General features: G+C 42.9%; 2 protein-coding genes across 6 annotated transcripts; both read right to left on the reverse strand.

The window, feature by feature from the left end:
- Positions 1–897: 897 nt before the first annotated feature.
- Positions 898–5,686, reverse strand: LOC120690772 (1-acyl-sn-glycerol-3-phosphate acyltransferase BAT2, chloroplastic-like). Of its 3 annotated transcripts, none has more exons than XR_005681924.1 (6): positions 5,126–5,463; positions 4,841–5,026; positions 2,940–3,346; positions 2,334–2,435; positions 1,937–2,239; positions 898–1,089 (listed from the first exon to the last, which is right to left on the reverse strand). XR_005681924.1 is itself a non-coding variant. In XM_039973576.1 (5 exons), the coding sequence occupies exons 1-5, from the start codon at positions 5,190–5,192 to the stop codon at positions 2,012–2,014; spliced, it is 990 nt and encodes a 329-aa protein (XP_039829510.1). In that variant the 5' UTR covers positions 5,193–5,686; the 3' UTR covers positions 1,713–2,011. The 3 variants fall into 3 exon arrangements, 1 of the variants encoding a protein (XP_039829510.1); XR_005681925.1 differs by lacking the exon at positions 898–1,089 and adding an exon at positions 1,097–1,443 and having other exon boundaries at positions 5,126–5,464; XM_039973576.1 differs by lacking the exon at positions 898–1,089 and having other exon boundaries at positions 1,713–2,239; positions 5,126–5,686.
- Positions 5,687–6,226: 540 nt separating this feature from the next.
- On the reverse strand, positions 6,227–14,655 carry LOC120688318 (wings apart-like protein 1). 3 transcript variants are annotated; one of them, XR_005681035.1, is made up of 13 exons: positions 14,059–14,655; positions 12,887–12,986; positions 11,894–12,227; positions 11,540–11,652; positions 10,778–10,906; positions 10,514–10,607; positions 10,331–10,414; positions 9,450–10,108; positions 8,180–8,487; positions 7,897–8,099; positions 7,181–7,278; positions 7,001–7,082; positions 6,227–6,710 (listed from the first exon to the last, which is right to left on the reverse strand). XR_005681035.1 is itself a non-coding variant. In XM_039970585.1 (13 exons), the coding sequence occupies exons 1-13, from the start codon at positions 14,523–14,525 to the stop codon at positions 6,627–6,629; spliced, it is 2,694 nt and encodes an 897-aa protein (XP_039826519.1). In that variant the 5' UTR covers positions 14,526–14,653; the 3' UTR covers positions 6,227–6,626. The 3 variants fall into 3 exon arrangements, 2 of the variants coding, with proteins under 2 accessions (XP_039826519.1, XP_039826518.1); XM_039970585.1 differs by having other exon boundaries at positions 7,897–8,041; positions 9,450–10,105; positions 14,059–14,653; XM_039970584.1 differs by having other exon boundaries at positions 7,897–8,041; positions 14,059–14,652.
- Between the last annotated feature and the right edge of the window lie 2,280 nt (positions 14,656–16,935).

Raw genomic sequence — 16,935 nt, forward strand, 5'->3', positions numbered from 1 at the left:
AATTAATAATTTGGAATGGAATACCTTCTAAGCCCAGTTTCAATGGGTGTTTATAGTATTAAATATTATCAAATTTGCTAGCATGACAAGAAGAGAGAATGATAGAGTTTCATGTGATGTGAGGAGAGTTTCATCATTATAAAATTTATCTGATATAGTTACATAGTTTTCAATCCGAATAATTGTGCACTAAGAGTGGTCTAATTGCGAGACTCTACGATAAAAGACCCACCGCTAGGCCCGAAAGATTTTCAAGTGCCGTCCGCGAGCCCAACAGGTTCGATGTAGCCCAGCAGGAATGGCTAGTAGCCTGCTTCATGCACGACACTGATTTTGCATCAATCTTCACGTATTTTTTTTTTTTTGCCTTCAATCCTCACGTACCTGTGACGAATACAAGTCTCATGCCCCCCCCCCCCCCGGCCCCGGGGCTCGTTGTACTGAGGCGATGAGGCCGCATGCACAATTGGCTAACCGCTGTCCACTTACAGATTCTGCCATTCGGTAAGAGTACTAGAGAAGAGGCGATCCCCGATTCAGCATTTTTCTTTTAACTGTTCCCACAAAAAAAAGCATTTTTCTTTTAACAAAATGGTAGAAAGTATACGATTTCCTACCTTATAGATATTCATTGATAATCGCAAAGCGATAAACCGAGATTCATACAAAAACAAGAAAAGAAATAAATAGATAAAAAGACGATAGAGTAAAACGATGATAAAAAAACGATTCAGTTCGGAACCAGACACCGTCAAAGCTGCAAAAGTAGCAACCGACAAGTCTTGTTGGGAAGCCTACGGCCGGCTACCTCAAGAACCAGTAAAAGAAGGGGCTTTGATGCTCCCATGTTCGACTTTGAACCAAACTACTTTTCAAAGTGCCCGGTTGTCCAGTCAATGTCCAAACCAAGGGGGAATTCCATTGCAAAAATGGCAAATTTCACATTGGCTTTATTTTCCATCGAATGAAGATGACCTCTCTGCCTTTTACATCGCTGTTACTGTTACACAACAGAAAAATAAAGGGAAGGGGGGATCACAACATTGGACCGCAAGTTACAACTACCAATCCAGCTCCAGCCTTTACATCCTGCAGCAAAGATAAAAGCACATAAAACCTGATACAATCATACAAGCAATATGGAAGAGATCATATGGCTAATATTTGACGAATCAGGCATGTGATCTTTTATTGGCTAATATTTGCTAGTAAGAGATCATGCGTAGTGTTCACTGTGCTACATCTGTTTGAATGTAAGAACACTGCACATGTGTGAACATGCACCAAAATCACATTCTTCAGAGCACTGATGTACAAGCTAATTTGCACCTGCGGAGACAATGCACCTGATATTTGAAGTTGCTGCCCACAGGAAGAGCACATTTCATACTCCGGTCCCAAACACAAGTAGTTTTAGGTTTGCCCTAGGTCAAACTTGTTTACCTTTGACCACAAATAGTTAAAATTATAAATAGTTTGGCAAGACAAGGTTGATGCTACTATATTCATCATGTAAATAATTCCATGATATAATTCTATTTTTTAAAAAAATAAATATATCTTTTCAGAATTTGCTGGTAAAAGTTGCATCTTGTAGACAATATCGGTGTCCTAAACTTCTAATATTTGTGACCAGTGGGACTTGGGAGTACTAATAACTTATATATCAAATCAAAAGGATAGAAGGACAAAGAGCAAGTATAATTCCAGCGTTAATCAGTTCCATTATTTTCAAGTATAACTCCAGCGTCAATCAGTGGAGAACAGCCTCAAATATCTTCAGCACAGAAGGATCTCGGGCAATTACAGAGCATAAACAAACTTTTTTTGGGTGAAAACATAAACAAAACTATTCCACAAAGAGCAACCAGAACTCCTCAAGATCAAATATTGCCTAGCTTCTCGAAATATCAGAGTGGGTAGTTAGCATCAGTACCTGGCAACAAGCTTTGCCTCAAGTACTTGTGCCTTGGAATGTCTTCTTGGAAATAGACCAAAGCACCCAATTGCTTTAGTGCACTCCATAACCATGTAGAAGAATAGTGTCTGCAATCACATTCCTTGTTTCGGAACATAATGTTTCTGCATTATTCCCTTGAATAGGTCTGTGAATAATAACCTTTACTGAACCTGAATTGAGGATGCCTTCCATTCCAGAAGGCATCAATTTCCCAGTCCCGATAAGAGTAATAGGTATCACAGGAGCACCGGTCTTTGTGGCGACACTGAATGCGCCTCGCTGAGAATAATTATAAGAGCATGTCACTACTCCAAGAAAATTTAAAAGCATAAAATGCAGAGAAATAAGAACAACTCCTTTGATAGAACCTAACCTTAAATACACCTAACTTGCCATCTCTACTTCGAGTCCCCTCGGGAAAGAAGAATACAGAAGCTCCTTTTCCAACCAAGTCCACACACCGTTTGAGACAATCCTGCATTTACAAAACCAATTTTATGGCAAAACGTGGAGATAGTTAAAAAGTAAACAGTAAGATGGAAAGAACAAGAAAAGGCATTAACTGCAAAACATAATGTATATTAAAGCTAAAAAATGACACTACATAAAGTTGGTTATCTGGTTTGCTTATTTGTTTCAAACCACATGCCAAAGTGTGTTAACAGAAAAATAGAGCATGTTAGGCCAATTCTTAGTCACCGCGGAACGGGAACGATGCAGCGTTCCATGTTCCGGGAACGGTCGTTCCGGGACAGGAACGCGGGAACGTTTTCGTTCCCACAGTGTAAAAATGCATCGAAAACGTCATTCCTGTTCCGGGTTCGTCGTTCCTCGATCCATCGTTCCGGGAACTCCGGTGACTCCAATTACCAAACAAATTGTCCCATGTGTCCCTCTAAATAACATAGAGGGTCCAGAAAATATTGCTTCATAACAATTTTATCTAAATTATATCTAAAAGGGATGAATTTACTCATACCAGTTGGCTTCTGCTGTCCATGCGCCGCAGAGGAATCACACCCAGGAGATACATTGCCCAACCTATAATAGGGAACATAAAGATACTGGTCTTGCTTATAAACTTGAAGCACCTCCCTAGAGTTAGAAGGGTATAGATATCCAAGAAGCTCTGATGGTTAGCAACATAGACAGCAGGGCTACTATTTAGAGGTAGATTCTCCATTCCCTCAACCTCAAGCTTGTAGAACATGGAAATCGTCAAAGTAGCCCAAATCTTCGCAATGTAGTGCTGCGCTCTTCCGCGGTACCGATCAAATAGCAACACGAGTGGATGAACCACAACCATAGCAACAAACAAAACGATTGCTGCAACTGCAGTCACCAAATAGAAGCAAACCCCTCTGACTCTTGAAGCCACTTGCAGATCTGTTAAAATAATTTCAAGTTAGCACAAGGAAACCAATTCTAGAATTTGGTCTCTAGCATTTGTCTCCATAGACAGTTCACTTCACACAAGCTATGTGTTGCCTTATTGGACATGCGTGACTGCTTTCCCCAGTAAGTATGAGACATAGGTAGTACCTGACGTCTACTGATTCTTCTGTGATCATGAAACGGTGAAACACCATGGTGGGGTACTGCAATTGCATGCCAAGGCTACGCACTGCCATATTTCTCCCTGTTTCTATCGCAATGTTTCAAGGGTCACAACCGTTTGATTTTTGTGTCATCAATCTACCTAGAATGGTCTATAATGGACGGAGCATTAGCAACAGTAATCTAGTCAATCGAGGTCAGGAGGTGCAACAGCCGGGGGGGGCACGGGATTAGGGGGCCCAAAATCATATATATAATAAGCAATATTAGTAGATACATTAGTCCTTTAATTAAAAGCCCAATAGCCCATTAAGCCGAATGACCACGAGGCCAATACGTGAGGCTGCTCCGATCCGATGCTTGCTGCCCTGTATCGACGCTTCGCTTTCTCATTTTCTGCCGCTGCCGGCTGCCCTGGCCACAACTCCTCCGATCGTGTATTGCTAGTCGCCCTGCGCCCCTGCCCTACATCTGCACGGGTGATGATCTGCTAGAAAGTCTGCCCTGCGCCCCTCCTCCGAGCTGACGGGTGATGATCTGCATCTGCTGGGGAGTGGAGGCCGGAGAGGAGTAGAGGATTAGAGGAAACGATCGGACACGGCGAGCGGCAAGTCGGCAACCGGCAAGGAAGCAACGCGATCACAGTAAGCAATACATCAGCACCCATGATCGATTAGTACTTTCCCATTGTTTTTCTTATTTTCTCAACCGAGATTCTTCAGTTTGTTAAAGCTGCAGATTGCTATCCGAATGTCTCTATTGCATATCGGATTCTCTTAACTATTCCAGTGACAGTAGCATCAGCCGAAAGAAGCTTCTCCAAACTGAAACTGTTGAGAAATTGCTTAAGATCAACTATGTTACAAGAAAGATTGAATGGCTTGGCTATGTGTAGCATTGAGCAGGATATTTTGGATGACATTAATCTTGATACAGTTCTTGAAGATTTTGCATCAAGAAATGCCCGAAGACGGTTTTTTACAAAGAACTGAAGCACTATATTTTATTTGAGGTAATCATAATAGTTATTGTTCGTCTTTTTATTACACTATTGTTATATTTCAATTGAGCTATATATGTATTGCACAGTAATTTTATTATTCGTACCATATACTGTGGTTTTGACACCAAAAGTTAGTTCAATGGGCCCTTCTCTTGTTTCTCGCCCAGGGGCCCTTAAAATTATAGAGCCGGCCCTGATGATTTCTACGCTCATAACTTCCCCTTTCGCCGAGGTATAAGTCACCCCGCCCACTATTTCAATAAGTGAGATCATCTCCATTTTAAAACGGTAAAAACATTTCGACGGATTCAGCTGGATACCTGACAGCGCCTGCGTGGAATCCCCGGCTGCGGCGGCGGCCGCGCCGCCGGCGACAACATCCGAGCGCACAGCCGTATCACTCCGCCGCCGCCACCTCGTCGCCAGAACCTGCGGGCTCGGGGACCGGAAGGCCGCCACCGACACCCGATGCCGCGAGCTCCCTGCGCGTCCCCCGCCAGCCACCGCTACGAACCAACCATCCATCCATCAATAAGATAAGATGAGCACCGAAGCCTGCGCCGGAGAGAGCCAGGCGCCCGAGCAGAGCGGCGAGGCGGCAGTACCGTGGGCCGAGGAGGAGGCGATGGAGATTGGCGACGCGGCGGGCCCCGGCCGGAGGAGCGTCCCCATGGCCCGCCCGCCTCCTACTCGCTGCCGCGCCCTGCGAACGGCGGGCTCGCGATCTTGCGACGGAGGCGGCCGCGGCGAGGGAGGTGGCGCGCACGTGGCGAACGTGGAGGTGGGGTGGATCAGGCCGTGTTGCCGCGCGCGGCCTTTTCGGTGTGGGAGGGAGAGAGATTGGATGGGGGGGCGCCTTCGCTGGAGAGGATGGGATAAAACCGTGGGGACTCGAGCCGGGCGCGGCGAAGGAGACGAGACGGGAGGGGATTGGGCGGGGTTGCGTGCCTGCGCGCCAGCGGACGCGTGGGCGCGCGCGTGCGCTGGCGCCGGCGAGGCGAGGCCACCGGTGGGGCCGTGGCGGCGGCTGGGGTCTATAGATAAGCAGCACCAGCCTCCCCGGCCGGCGCTCGTGGGGCTCGTGGGCTTGGCTTGTCCGTTTTGTTTTGACGCGGCACGTTGGACAAGCTGGCGGCGGGCGTCGTGGTTTTCGAAGCTTCCTATGCGATTTGGAACTTCTTCACCCTTGGACGGCCGTGTTTTCCTTCCTGTCCCCGGGGCATGCTCGTGCTCGCTTCATCTCTTGTTTGTGCCGGACGCGGCGTTTCTGCCGTCATTGGCAAGGGGAAAGTGAGGAACGCACCGCGACATGCAGGCAAAACTCGAGCGCCAGGCCTCAGCCAGCGTGAGAGGAACAAGAGACACGCCAGCCTTTTTTGTTTGAACTGACGCTGTGCTAGCAGAGCAGATTGCCGGAACTCTGAAGCTTTACCGCAGGGGTATTGCTGCTGCTGCTGATACAGATAATCACCACTTTCATTGTGCATAACGAGAGCACCCACCTGAGCTCTCGTCAGGCCGTGCAGTACATAGCAGATAGCACAAAGTTAACAACCTGACAAACACAAGACTTCTATACCTGCAATTTTACATTGTTATGGGCGCACCACTTTCTGCGGCTGAGAAACGCCACATAACGAACTATCCACTGATTGTAGTGCAGCATCCACTCTAGTCAAAGGGGGCATTTCAATTCAGGGAGAGACAAACTAAAACTGCACGGCTATCATGAGATACGTTCTGATTTCTAGATCAGGCTTGTGTGGTCACAGATTGCATGTGACAAAAGTACAAACTGTATGGCTAGGCAGGACACGAAACAGACAAATTACATTCCCCATGCTGTTATTATACACTCAGCATATGCGCTATTCCTACGATATGAGAAACAACATTTGGAGGGAGGTGAACAGGGAACTAAAAACAGGATCAAAACAACAGCAGGACACAAAGGAAAGAATCAAATCACTGTTAGCTCCCAAAAACACACTGCAGGTCAGCCTCCGGTGTCCACCTACCGTGCCCCGGCCAGGTGATGAGCAACACCTGTGTGCGCTTTGGCTGCAAAGAGGCCAGTTAATCTGTACAGGCGGCCTCTTCACACTTCTATGATGATCTGCATCTTTCGATGACTTCAGTGACGGATGAATATGTCTCCTGCGACATCATGTTGAGCTGCAGATGAAATGTCTGCAGGAACAGAGGGTAAATTATCATTTTGAGCTCAAAGCAGTCACAGAAAGATATCAAATGTCTGGAGCAGCGGAAAATGGGAAGACACCACAAAATCTATTAAAGCTAGAGCAGTCAATATTATCTAGTAAGCATGCCAAACAAAAGTTTTCTAGAAACGAACATCATAAGGACTAGAAGTACAATCTATGGACATGAGAAACTGTTGATTCCACAAAATGGTAGCTCGTGTATCTTTCAAACTTTGCGCAAGACAGTTCTTGGCAGTTCAGAAATTTTGCACATACCACAAATTTCTCAAGCACAGGAACAAGAATCTTCAAGCTGTTGTCCGGAAGGCAACTGGTAATGGCTTCTCTAACCTTCATACTGTTCCAGCAAATAGACAATTCAAGTTAATCACCATGGGGATTAAATTATAATCATAACAATTTAACAAAAATTACTAAACAACGCAGATCACGAACCTTTCCGTTGAAAGAAAAGCAAGCACAAGTGCTGCATAGGCCTCCACAATCATCATTTCAGCTTCTCGCGCTCCTTGCAACAAAGATTCTTCATCATCCTAACAATTACAAACAGCAATTAAACAATGATTCACAAAAGCCAAAATGATATGCAGTTAAATCTTTCTAGGAAGCATGTACAAAAACATATAGAAGAGTCATATATTGCATTGCAAACCAAGGACTAAAAGGTGTTGATCTAAAGCTCTTGGCAATCTCTCTATAAACTTCTTATTACATTTCTTGTGTTCCTTTTGACAACATCACAACATAACTATCAACTGATACTCATTATATAGGTAAGATCAAAACAGGATACAAAATAGCAGGAATAGGAAGAAAAAGGATGGTATCGTCATGAAAATTCAGTGTTTTGATGAGGGGGGACAGGGGAGGGGAAAGTAAGATGACCAAAACATTGTAGATCATATTAACTGAAGAATCATACACCTAGGAATAGGTACTGTTTGAAATAGAACAACAGAGACATTAAGTGCACGGTCTATATATACAGTATGTGGTGGACTGCCAAGATAAGGGCAGCCTGTCATTGCTGATATAACAACATGTGCATTGGTTCTATGCCATTTGCAAGCATGCAAATCTATCTTGAAGTAAGTGAGATCCTAGCTTTGTTATGTTGTAATAACATACAAAAACTTGAGGATGAGAATTACCGGTGATATAGCTTCAGCAGTTTCCCCTGAACTTTGACTCCCTAAGAATATTGAACAGAGCAGGGGTATGACATCCCTCTGTACCTCTTCACTATCTGGATTTTGAGATGTGTTGACAGAAACACGGGCATTCGCAAGCCGTATCCTGTAGCCAGGTACATTTAGACTTACAGACATTGACTAGAGTAAGTATAGAAATGCGCCTGATTCAAGAAAAGGGCAGAATAGTAATATGGGCATGAATGAAGCAAATGAAATGGAGGCAAGAAAAGGTACTACCTACCTATTAAGGCTATCTTTCTCCACAAGGTTGACAATCAATCCCAATATAGCAACCAGAAAATCAAGTTCATGGTCTCGCAATTGCTTAGTTTTGAGTTGTTGTGCCTTGCTGTTCTGGGAAGACGACAGGTTTTGATTATTGACATCTTGACCAGAGGACACTCTTTCTTTCCGTTGATTGTTCTTGTTCAAGGAAAAATCAAATGACGGGAAATGCTTAATGATCAAGGAGGCCATGGTATTAATTCCACCACAAGACGCAATCTGTTCGCAACCAGATGGGTTGTCATTTGCCAAGTTCATAAGAACCTGCCATAAAATTAATGGAAGATGTCAGATACATCTCATTGCAAACATATAAAAACAAATACCTCTCACTAGTATGCCACCAGCCTACTTCAAAAGATGTCTGTTTGGTAAAGTTCCGCAAACTGTCAGCTGATCAACTCTAAAAACGACCAACAATGTAAAAGTAACAACTAAGTTCAACCCTTTTTTAAAAAAAAATCCACCTGGTCTTTTGTGAAATATCTTACCATTAATAACAAAAATAATAAGACAGGCTAAAACTAATGTGCAAGAATATTGTTGCAAGACTGAAGCAGTATGACACATGTACAGTTAAGCTTGGCTCTACAACAAAAATGATATTAAAAAATAGCCCCTCACTTAAATATAATCTCAAAAATATTTAGGATGCTGAAATTCTAAAACATCTCAGGCCGGTATATAAGCTTACTAAAGTTTGAAGGGCACTCATAAGTAAACAAGCTAAGGAAGATAAGTTACTTTTTCTATACAAATGAGCCGTATCTTATCTACTAAGCATTAATGCCTATGCAACTCTATCAACAGTTCAGCATCCTGTCTAGTATGAAAATTACAACTTTAACCACAATATTAAACATTAAATCATCAAGTATCAACAGTTAGGTAGGTGCTGAGTCAGTGGCAGCTTTATGCTAGTGCTTCAGCAAAAAGCATGCCATAATAATGCACCATACTGCACCTCACCGTTGCTCAAGCATAGACAGCATCCCACAAACAACTAATATCTGTCAGGAATGGTGAACGATCTTATGGTGGATGTGAATACATAGAATAAAAAAGATAAATGCCTGGCAAATTGTGCAGAAAAATCTCAGCAATTGGCAACCATCTAAAGGATAAACAACTTCAACATCTTTTTATCAAAAATTAAATAATGCCAGACAACAAAGAATATAGCTAAACCAAGACAAGAAAAACTAAAAAGAAACATGATTAATTACCTTAACAGATGCCAAAAGGCAATCTTCCAAAAGACTGGACTCATCTTCAGTCATGGAATCAGATGTTGTACCTGACTCATAAATATCATCAGGTTGAGAAGATTCGGGACTTACAATTGCTGCAGTCCCACATTCATGAAGCACTTTTCCATTAGCTCGTTTTGCTCGCTTCGGTGGTGATTTCCTTTTTGGATCAAACATATCCCAATTTGAATGTTCTTGATCAACATCATCAAATGCAAACGGATCATCACCACCATTGCCCAAATCTGTATCTGTATTTTCAGATAGACGGCGCTTTTTTGCCATTTCTCTGGAGTTCCCACCAGAAGTCTGTGCTTTTATAGAAATCCAACCAGTTGAGCCTCTGATCGGATTAGCTTTAGAACGATCCTTTCTTACATTGAACTTCAAACAAACACCGTTGCTGTGTTTCTCGACAAATGATTCACTTGATGCCCCATTGCTCGAAATTGAGGGAGAACAATCTAGCGTCCTTTGTGACTCACAGACATCACTACTAGAAGAGATAGTAATATGAGAAATTTCAGATTTGGAGGACGGGCAATTTTGGCGCCTTTGATTCAGCAAAAGGCTTTTTTCTGCTGAATTCTTGCACTTGCCATGACGATTCAATAAATTTGCACCTCTACTGTCTGCTGCACAATGCAATGTAGAAAATGTAACTATGTTAAACTTTTGAAGGGAACAAATATTTTTGACCATCACATTAGACTAGAAAGATAACAGCACAGTTCATCCACATTACTGGTGTGCCAGATAGCTTAACTACTGTACTGAAATTGAAACATAAAAGGGCGACTATATCCATATTCAGGATCACATAGCAAATACAATATAAATATGCAAAGAAATGGTACCTTTATTACCAGAGCAGCCCCCATTGGGTACTTTCGAAGATTTCGGATCTGCTTTTCTGGAACTGTTCTGAAGGAGAGAAAGAGCTGCAGCAAAGGATATTACGTCATATTTAATTATTAAAGGGTGCAACAGGCTTTTCATTTAAGTGTAAGTAGTAATATTAAATCCTTATAACCACATACCTGATAGTAATTCAATAGTATTGAGAACAACACCAATAAAAGGAAGTGAGGAGCACTTAGGGCTCAATTTACGACTCATGCAGAGCAAATGGGTCTGGAAGGGGGGAAATATGAGTTAAGAGCTTAAGACGCTTTGTACAGGAATAATAAAAGTTAGCAGCAGTACATGGTAACACTATTATTGCAGATAAGCACAAAAGGTTAGAAAACATTGTTGACAAGTAAGATACAAGGAAATCAAACAAACAGGGTTTGCAAAATTACCTTGTTATTGTCGCTTAGAATTGTGGCATTCTCCAAAATTTTGAAACATTTCAAGAGGAGTGCAGCACTTTGCAAAGGTGTTCCTTCCTTTAGGTCCACAGACGTAGTGGAGGTATCCTTTACAAGTCTCTGATACACAAGGTTTGCCATCAGTCACAGATTGTTATTGCAATAACTTAGCACAAGTACATGGTACAGGTGACATAAATTATGTAAATATGGGGACGAACGAATTGATTGTCACCCTACGGATAAAATATGAAAAATACTAAAGAAAGTCGGTATTAGAGTTCTGGAATATCCAGTCAAGGCGAATATCAACGGAATTGTAACACTCAACAGCATTAAAAAAAACCATTTGATCATTCTTTTGGATGGGATTCACATTAAGTATATATCATCTTGGGAGCATATCAGATGGGAAGTTAAAATTTCAAGGCGTATTACTTCATTGTTTCTCCAAAGTCCAAAATGATACTGCTACCCAAAGTTAGACAAGGTTCAAGTAATCTTTGTGCTGCAAACAGTAGAATCTAAAACATTTCAACCAAATCAATTTTCACATCATGACACTCTGATGCAACATGTTTTCAGGTGCTGAAAATAATCTTCTTTTGAATTGCGGCTTAAGCATATTGAAGACGGAAACATGCAAGGTTCCAAAGTTCATAATCCTTTGCCGTACCAAAACAAATAGTGCCAAATTAATAGTTTTGTCTAAACCTGTTAAAAAACAAAGGTAACACAAAAATGAGGTCTTACCACCAGTTCTGAATGACAATTCACCATAACATTAAAGATATTATCAAGTCCACCTGACTGCCTTAATGTTTCTTTGAAATTTCCCCCAATTCTGGTCACCATGTCAGATGTCTCTGGGAAAAAAGTTATAACACTTCAGTGTAACAATAGCAACATTGCTACTAGTGCAGGTTTGTTTAATGAACATCAGATGCACCCCCCCCCCCCCCCGCCCCCCAATTCTAAATAAGCCACCAAACAAAAGCCAGTGGTGAAACAAGAGCCAGACAAAAGCATCCGTGTGATGATTGTAAACATAAGTTACTTATTATTATTTGATTTGGTTGTTTGGATCAAAGGGATAGAGAACTTTACCCTCTAATGCAACAGCAGACAAGCAAGCCTTTTCCATTGTCAACAAAGCGAGCCACTTCGAACACAATTCTGGCCTTGCTGTTCTCCTGTCATCCCTGTCTAGTGGCTTGATCTCTTTGCAGCTTAAGAGGATTTCTTCAACTTTGGAAAGTACGTCCTCCGAACTAGAGTCACCATCTTTATTTGCACCATTAAGCATTTGAAATTTACTAATTCCAAGAAGTTTGGAACCTATTGATGGCGCTTTGGCATCAACTACATTCACCGGAGGGTTTAATAATTTTAGAAGGAAATGAACACAAGATTCTGAATCCAGCAAGTTATTGTCTTGGACCTGAGGAAAGAGGGCACAACAATAAGCAGAACTCATACTGATGCGAATATTCAGCAACATTCTAGAATCCTTGACATCAAATATCTACAAGTTGACCAGTTGGCCATTTATATGGTTAGAGGTATATAGATTTGCTAAATGAAAATACCATTACCTTTGTCATTACAATGCTTCCATAAAGTTATAATTTTATTATAGTGCCTTAAAATAAAGTTATAAAAATAATGGCCAAAGTTGAATTTCAAAGACGATGAAAAGTCAAAATGTCCAGTGAAAATGAACAGAAGTAACAAAAGAGAACTCCTCAAGGGTAATGAAATTTTACCTTTTAAAACAGGACACAGATTCATATTGGTCAAACCAATGAAAAAGATAAATACCAACTCTGCCTGAGATTTACTTCCACATAAATTCCAGTTACTACAAATTATGGAGATTAAAAGCATGGTATTTCTTGACTGATATTCTCATATGACATGTCAAGTCTTTGTAATGAGAAAACAAGTGGCTTCTTCTAAGAGAAACACAGCAGAACGAAATAGCTTTTCCACCTTGTTATTACCTTGGTGACTTAGAGATAGCGGAGGTATTTAATATGCATAACAAATTGGAACGCAGCATGCAGGGAAGCATGTAGACTGAGATTACGAGGTACTCACATCGCTTGCCAAAACAAATAAAAGAGCTCCTGCAGCAGTAGCGCAGGGAGGATCATCAATGTCCAGAACCAAAATAGCATCGATAATTTGCTGTAGTAATCTACAGGATATAACCAAAAAAAGGAAGGCATTTGTAAGTAATAAAATGGAAAAAGGTGAAAACTCCATAAAATGAAATCTAGTACTGTGTTTGTTGAATGGTGATAGTGATTTTAGCCAAGCATCTTTAGCACTGAACAAGTTGTGAACTTCAAAGATTACCTAACTATTTTTATGGTCTTTTGAGAGACTATGAACTGCCATTTGACCTTGCTACAGAAATTGAAGATCAATTCAGACAGCAAAATAGATACCACACAGCTCTTATGCAAACCAAGAAATTATGTCTTTAACTAAAAGTGCCGTCTACAGCATCACTGCTGATCCAATGTTGAGGATAAGAGTAAAACACTGATTTACAGCTCTGATTACATTTCCGGTTTACAAAACAATTGGCATTCTTGTTAAATCACAACAACTGGAAACCTGCCTCAGTCACCCAAAATATTCATAGAGGATTACGGAGGAACATTTAGCTACACTTCAATAGTTTGTGTTTCTGGCAGACACCATACTATAGATAATTGCAATGATGCTTGAGCTGAGCAGACATAATTCAAACAACAAAGATCAGTTTCTAGGCAATTGTAGTCACTAGCCATGGTACTGCTTCTGGAACCATGCAAGATAGGATGTTCAGCTAAAGAAGAGACCAAACTGCTAGAAATGTTCCTAGGCAGCTCAGATGCATACTCAAACCCAACGGTATTAAACACGATGAAGTGACCCTCAGGCTTGTTAGCATCAACAGAGAATTATACAACATAAGAGGAATAACAGCTCGTATATTCAAGCAATCGAACAGGAAATCATTGAGCCGCGACACCATTTTTGTGTCTTGGGTGAGGAATGAGCCGTATACCGCGAAACCAAGGAAACAGAGGAAGCCCGTGGTCCAAAGGCGGAAAGGTGGTTCCTTTCTCGAAAGAAACCCTAATCTTGAGCCCTAATCGTACGACAACGCCATTATGGTTCACGATTTTTAGGTCAAAATTGCCAAGAATGACGATCAAGAACCTAATTGTTGTTCTTTGCAGAGCGGAAAGGAAAAGAAACGCCTTTGGCGCACTCACCCCTGGACACGGAGCACGCGGCGGCGCTCGGCGGAGGCGCAGATCCCAAGCAGCGCGAGCAGGCTGACCCGTCGCGTCCGCCTCTGCGCGGCGGGGCGGAGGCCGTCGAGCGCGAACGTGACCTCGTCTACGCTCTCCATCATCTCCCCGTACTCTTCCGCCTCCATCAGCGTCGGCGTCGGCGCCGCCGCGGGGGGCTCCGCGAGCTCCCACCCTCCTCTTCTCGCCCCGCCCCGCCCGCGCCGCCTCGCCTCCTGCCGGGGCTGCGGCGGCAGCGGGGGTGGGTCCTCGTCGAATTCCCACATCGAGGAGGACTCCTGCGACGGCGGGATCGGGAGCGGCTGCGAGGCCGACGACCCCAGCACGTCGTCGTCGGCGTCGAAGTCGAACGCGTCCTGCGAGGACGAGACCCCGCCCCCGCCGTCGGAGAAGGAGCGGGATCTGCGCCCGTACGTGCGCACGATCATGGCGCCCGCGCCGTCGTCGATGCGCTCTGCGCCTGCGCGTGCACGGCGAGGGAGGGAGATTTGGGTGTGCCGGTGTGGTGTGGGTTCGGGTTCCGTCCGGGGCGTTTGCTTGGCGTTGCGGCTGATGCGGATTTGGGAATTGCGAGGGGGGACGGCACCTGCTTGGGGAATTGGGGGAGCTCGGCTCCGGCTCCGGCTTGCAGCGGATGAGTCGCTGAGGGGTGGGCCCCTGCGATGGGTTACGGGTTTGTCCGTTTCAGCCGTTTTCGGCTGCTTTCGTTTCGCCTCGGGTTGTTGGCAGCAAACGGGATGGAGGATGATGGCCTCGCCCTCACACTCGCAGGATGGCGGTTGCTGCAAGGCTTTCCAGCCGTCAGATCTCCCATGCTGATGTAAGCAACTTAGCATCGAGCGAACGGTAAACCACGAAAAGACTAGGATTTTTTTACTTTCTCAGATTTTTTTTTCTAACAGAGCTTGTCAGCACATCTTGTTTCAACAATTCTTTAGAGCAGTTTTATGGGTAAAAAACTTCATGAAAGCCGTATTAACTTTATTAGATACTCCATCCGTTTCAAATTATAGATCATTTGATTTTTTTAGTTCCAAATTCGACCACTAGTCTTATTTTAAAAAATTATGCAAATATAGTTAAATATATGTTATTTCTGAAAAACTTGTATTGATAAAGCAAGTCACAACAAAGAAAGTAATATTTTGCACAAACTTTTTAATAAGAGAGCGGTCAAATTAAAGATTAAAAAAATCAGATGATCTATAATTTGAAACGATAATTTGGAATGGAGAGAGTAGAAGAGAATTACATGTTCCAATAAGGTAAAGTCTATCCCTATTCATAGGCCCCGTTTAGTTCCCAAAAATTTTCACCTCCCCTTTAAAACACATGTATGAAGCACTAAATGTAATTAAATAATAAAACTAATTACACAGTTTGGATGTACACGACGAGACGAATCTTTTGAGCCTAATTAGGGCATGATTAGCCATAAGTGCTACAGTAACCCACATGTGCTAATGATGCGGTCAAAGGCCTCAAAATATTCGTCTCGCGGTTTCCAAGTGAGTTCTGAAATTAGTTTTTTAATTAGTGTTCGAAAAGCCCTCCCGACATCTGGTCAAACAACGACGAGACACCCAAAAATTTTTGATTTTGGGAACTAAACGCTCCCATAATGTGTGACATGTTCAAAAGAAATGAAATACTGTCATATGATCTGAATCAAAGCTTCGGCCTGATCAACTCATTTCTCCTGGCGATAGCAATTGGTATAGCGGGTTTGCCCCGCCTTTACGGCCCGCAGGCTTCAATCCTCGATCCGAGAGGACATTTCAAAATTCAAACACAAGAGAGCTGCTGATCATCTGCGTCTCCGTCACCGACGTGAATTTTTTTTTTTTTTTTGAACTCGTCTCAGTAGATTGCAGGCTCGCGGATCCATAGAACCGGTCCATGAGCAACAGCAGTGAGCGCGGCTATCGCCGTAGCATCGGCGTGGGACGCGTGGTGCTTGCCAGCGGCGAGGCCTGCGGTCTGTGGGTTCCGTCCAGACTCCAGAAGCCCCGATTTGCGGTAGCCGTTTGTTGGTCAGGCTCAGACGGCGTCAATAAAGTACTCCCCCGGGCCCAGCCAACCTATTTCGCCACGTCATCAAACAGGTGAAGCGCCCACGGATTTGCTGCCTCGTTTGCTGGTTTGAAACTTTCCCCTTCCAGGACTCTGGTAGACTGGTACTCCTTCCGTCCACGACAGAGCGTAGTTTTAGAAAATTCAGACATATAATTAAAACAAATAATTTTGTTGTCTTTAATTACTTCTACCAGTTATGATTGTAAACTGTGTTATTTATTTGATTTTTTGGGTCCTAATGCATATGCATTGAAATTAAAAAAATAATATTTACTAAATATTTGATTGGCTCTATGCGTTTTCCTGTACAATACTTTCTTGGTACTTGGTATTAGTTTAATTAAATGGATCTTATTACAAGCTAAAACTATACTCTTTGTAGGACAAAATTTGAATGTTAAAACTACACTTTTTGTGGAACAGAGGGAGTACTATACTACTGTAGACCTTTAATTACTCTGTATGCCCATGTACTGAATTAAATATTTTTTTATCAAAGCGAGTATTATGGATCCTAATGAGCAAGCTAAATAGTTGTCTATGTCACAAAAATCCTAGCTGGAAGAGAGAGAGGAGGAGGAGACGGAGAGGAGTGCAGGCGACTGCTTACTCGCTAGCGTGGAGCAGCATAACCGAGGAAATGTCTCGCAACATGCATTCGAGCAATTTTATTATATAAGAAATTTTTTGCCACAGGCGTTGAGTGAGTGGCTTGCTTATGCTCCGGCCGCCGGCGATTTCTATTATCCTTGCTCTCACGAG

The sequence above is a fragment of the Panicum virgatum genome, chromosome 9N (genome assembly GCF_016808335.1).
Source record: "Panicum virgatum strain AP13 chromosome 9N, P.virgatum_v5, whole genome shotgun sequence".
In the NCBI taxonomy this organism is placed as follows: Eukaryota; Viridiplantae; Streptophyta; class Magnoliopsida; order Poales; family Poaceae; genus Panicum; species Panicum virgatum.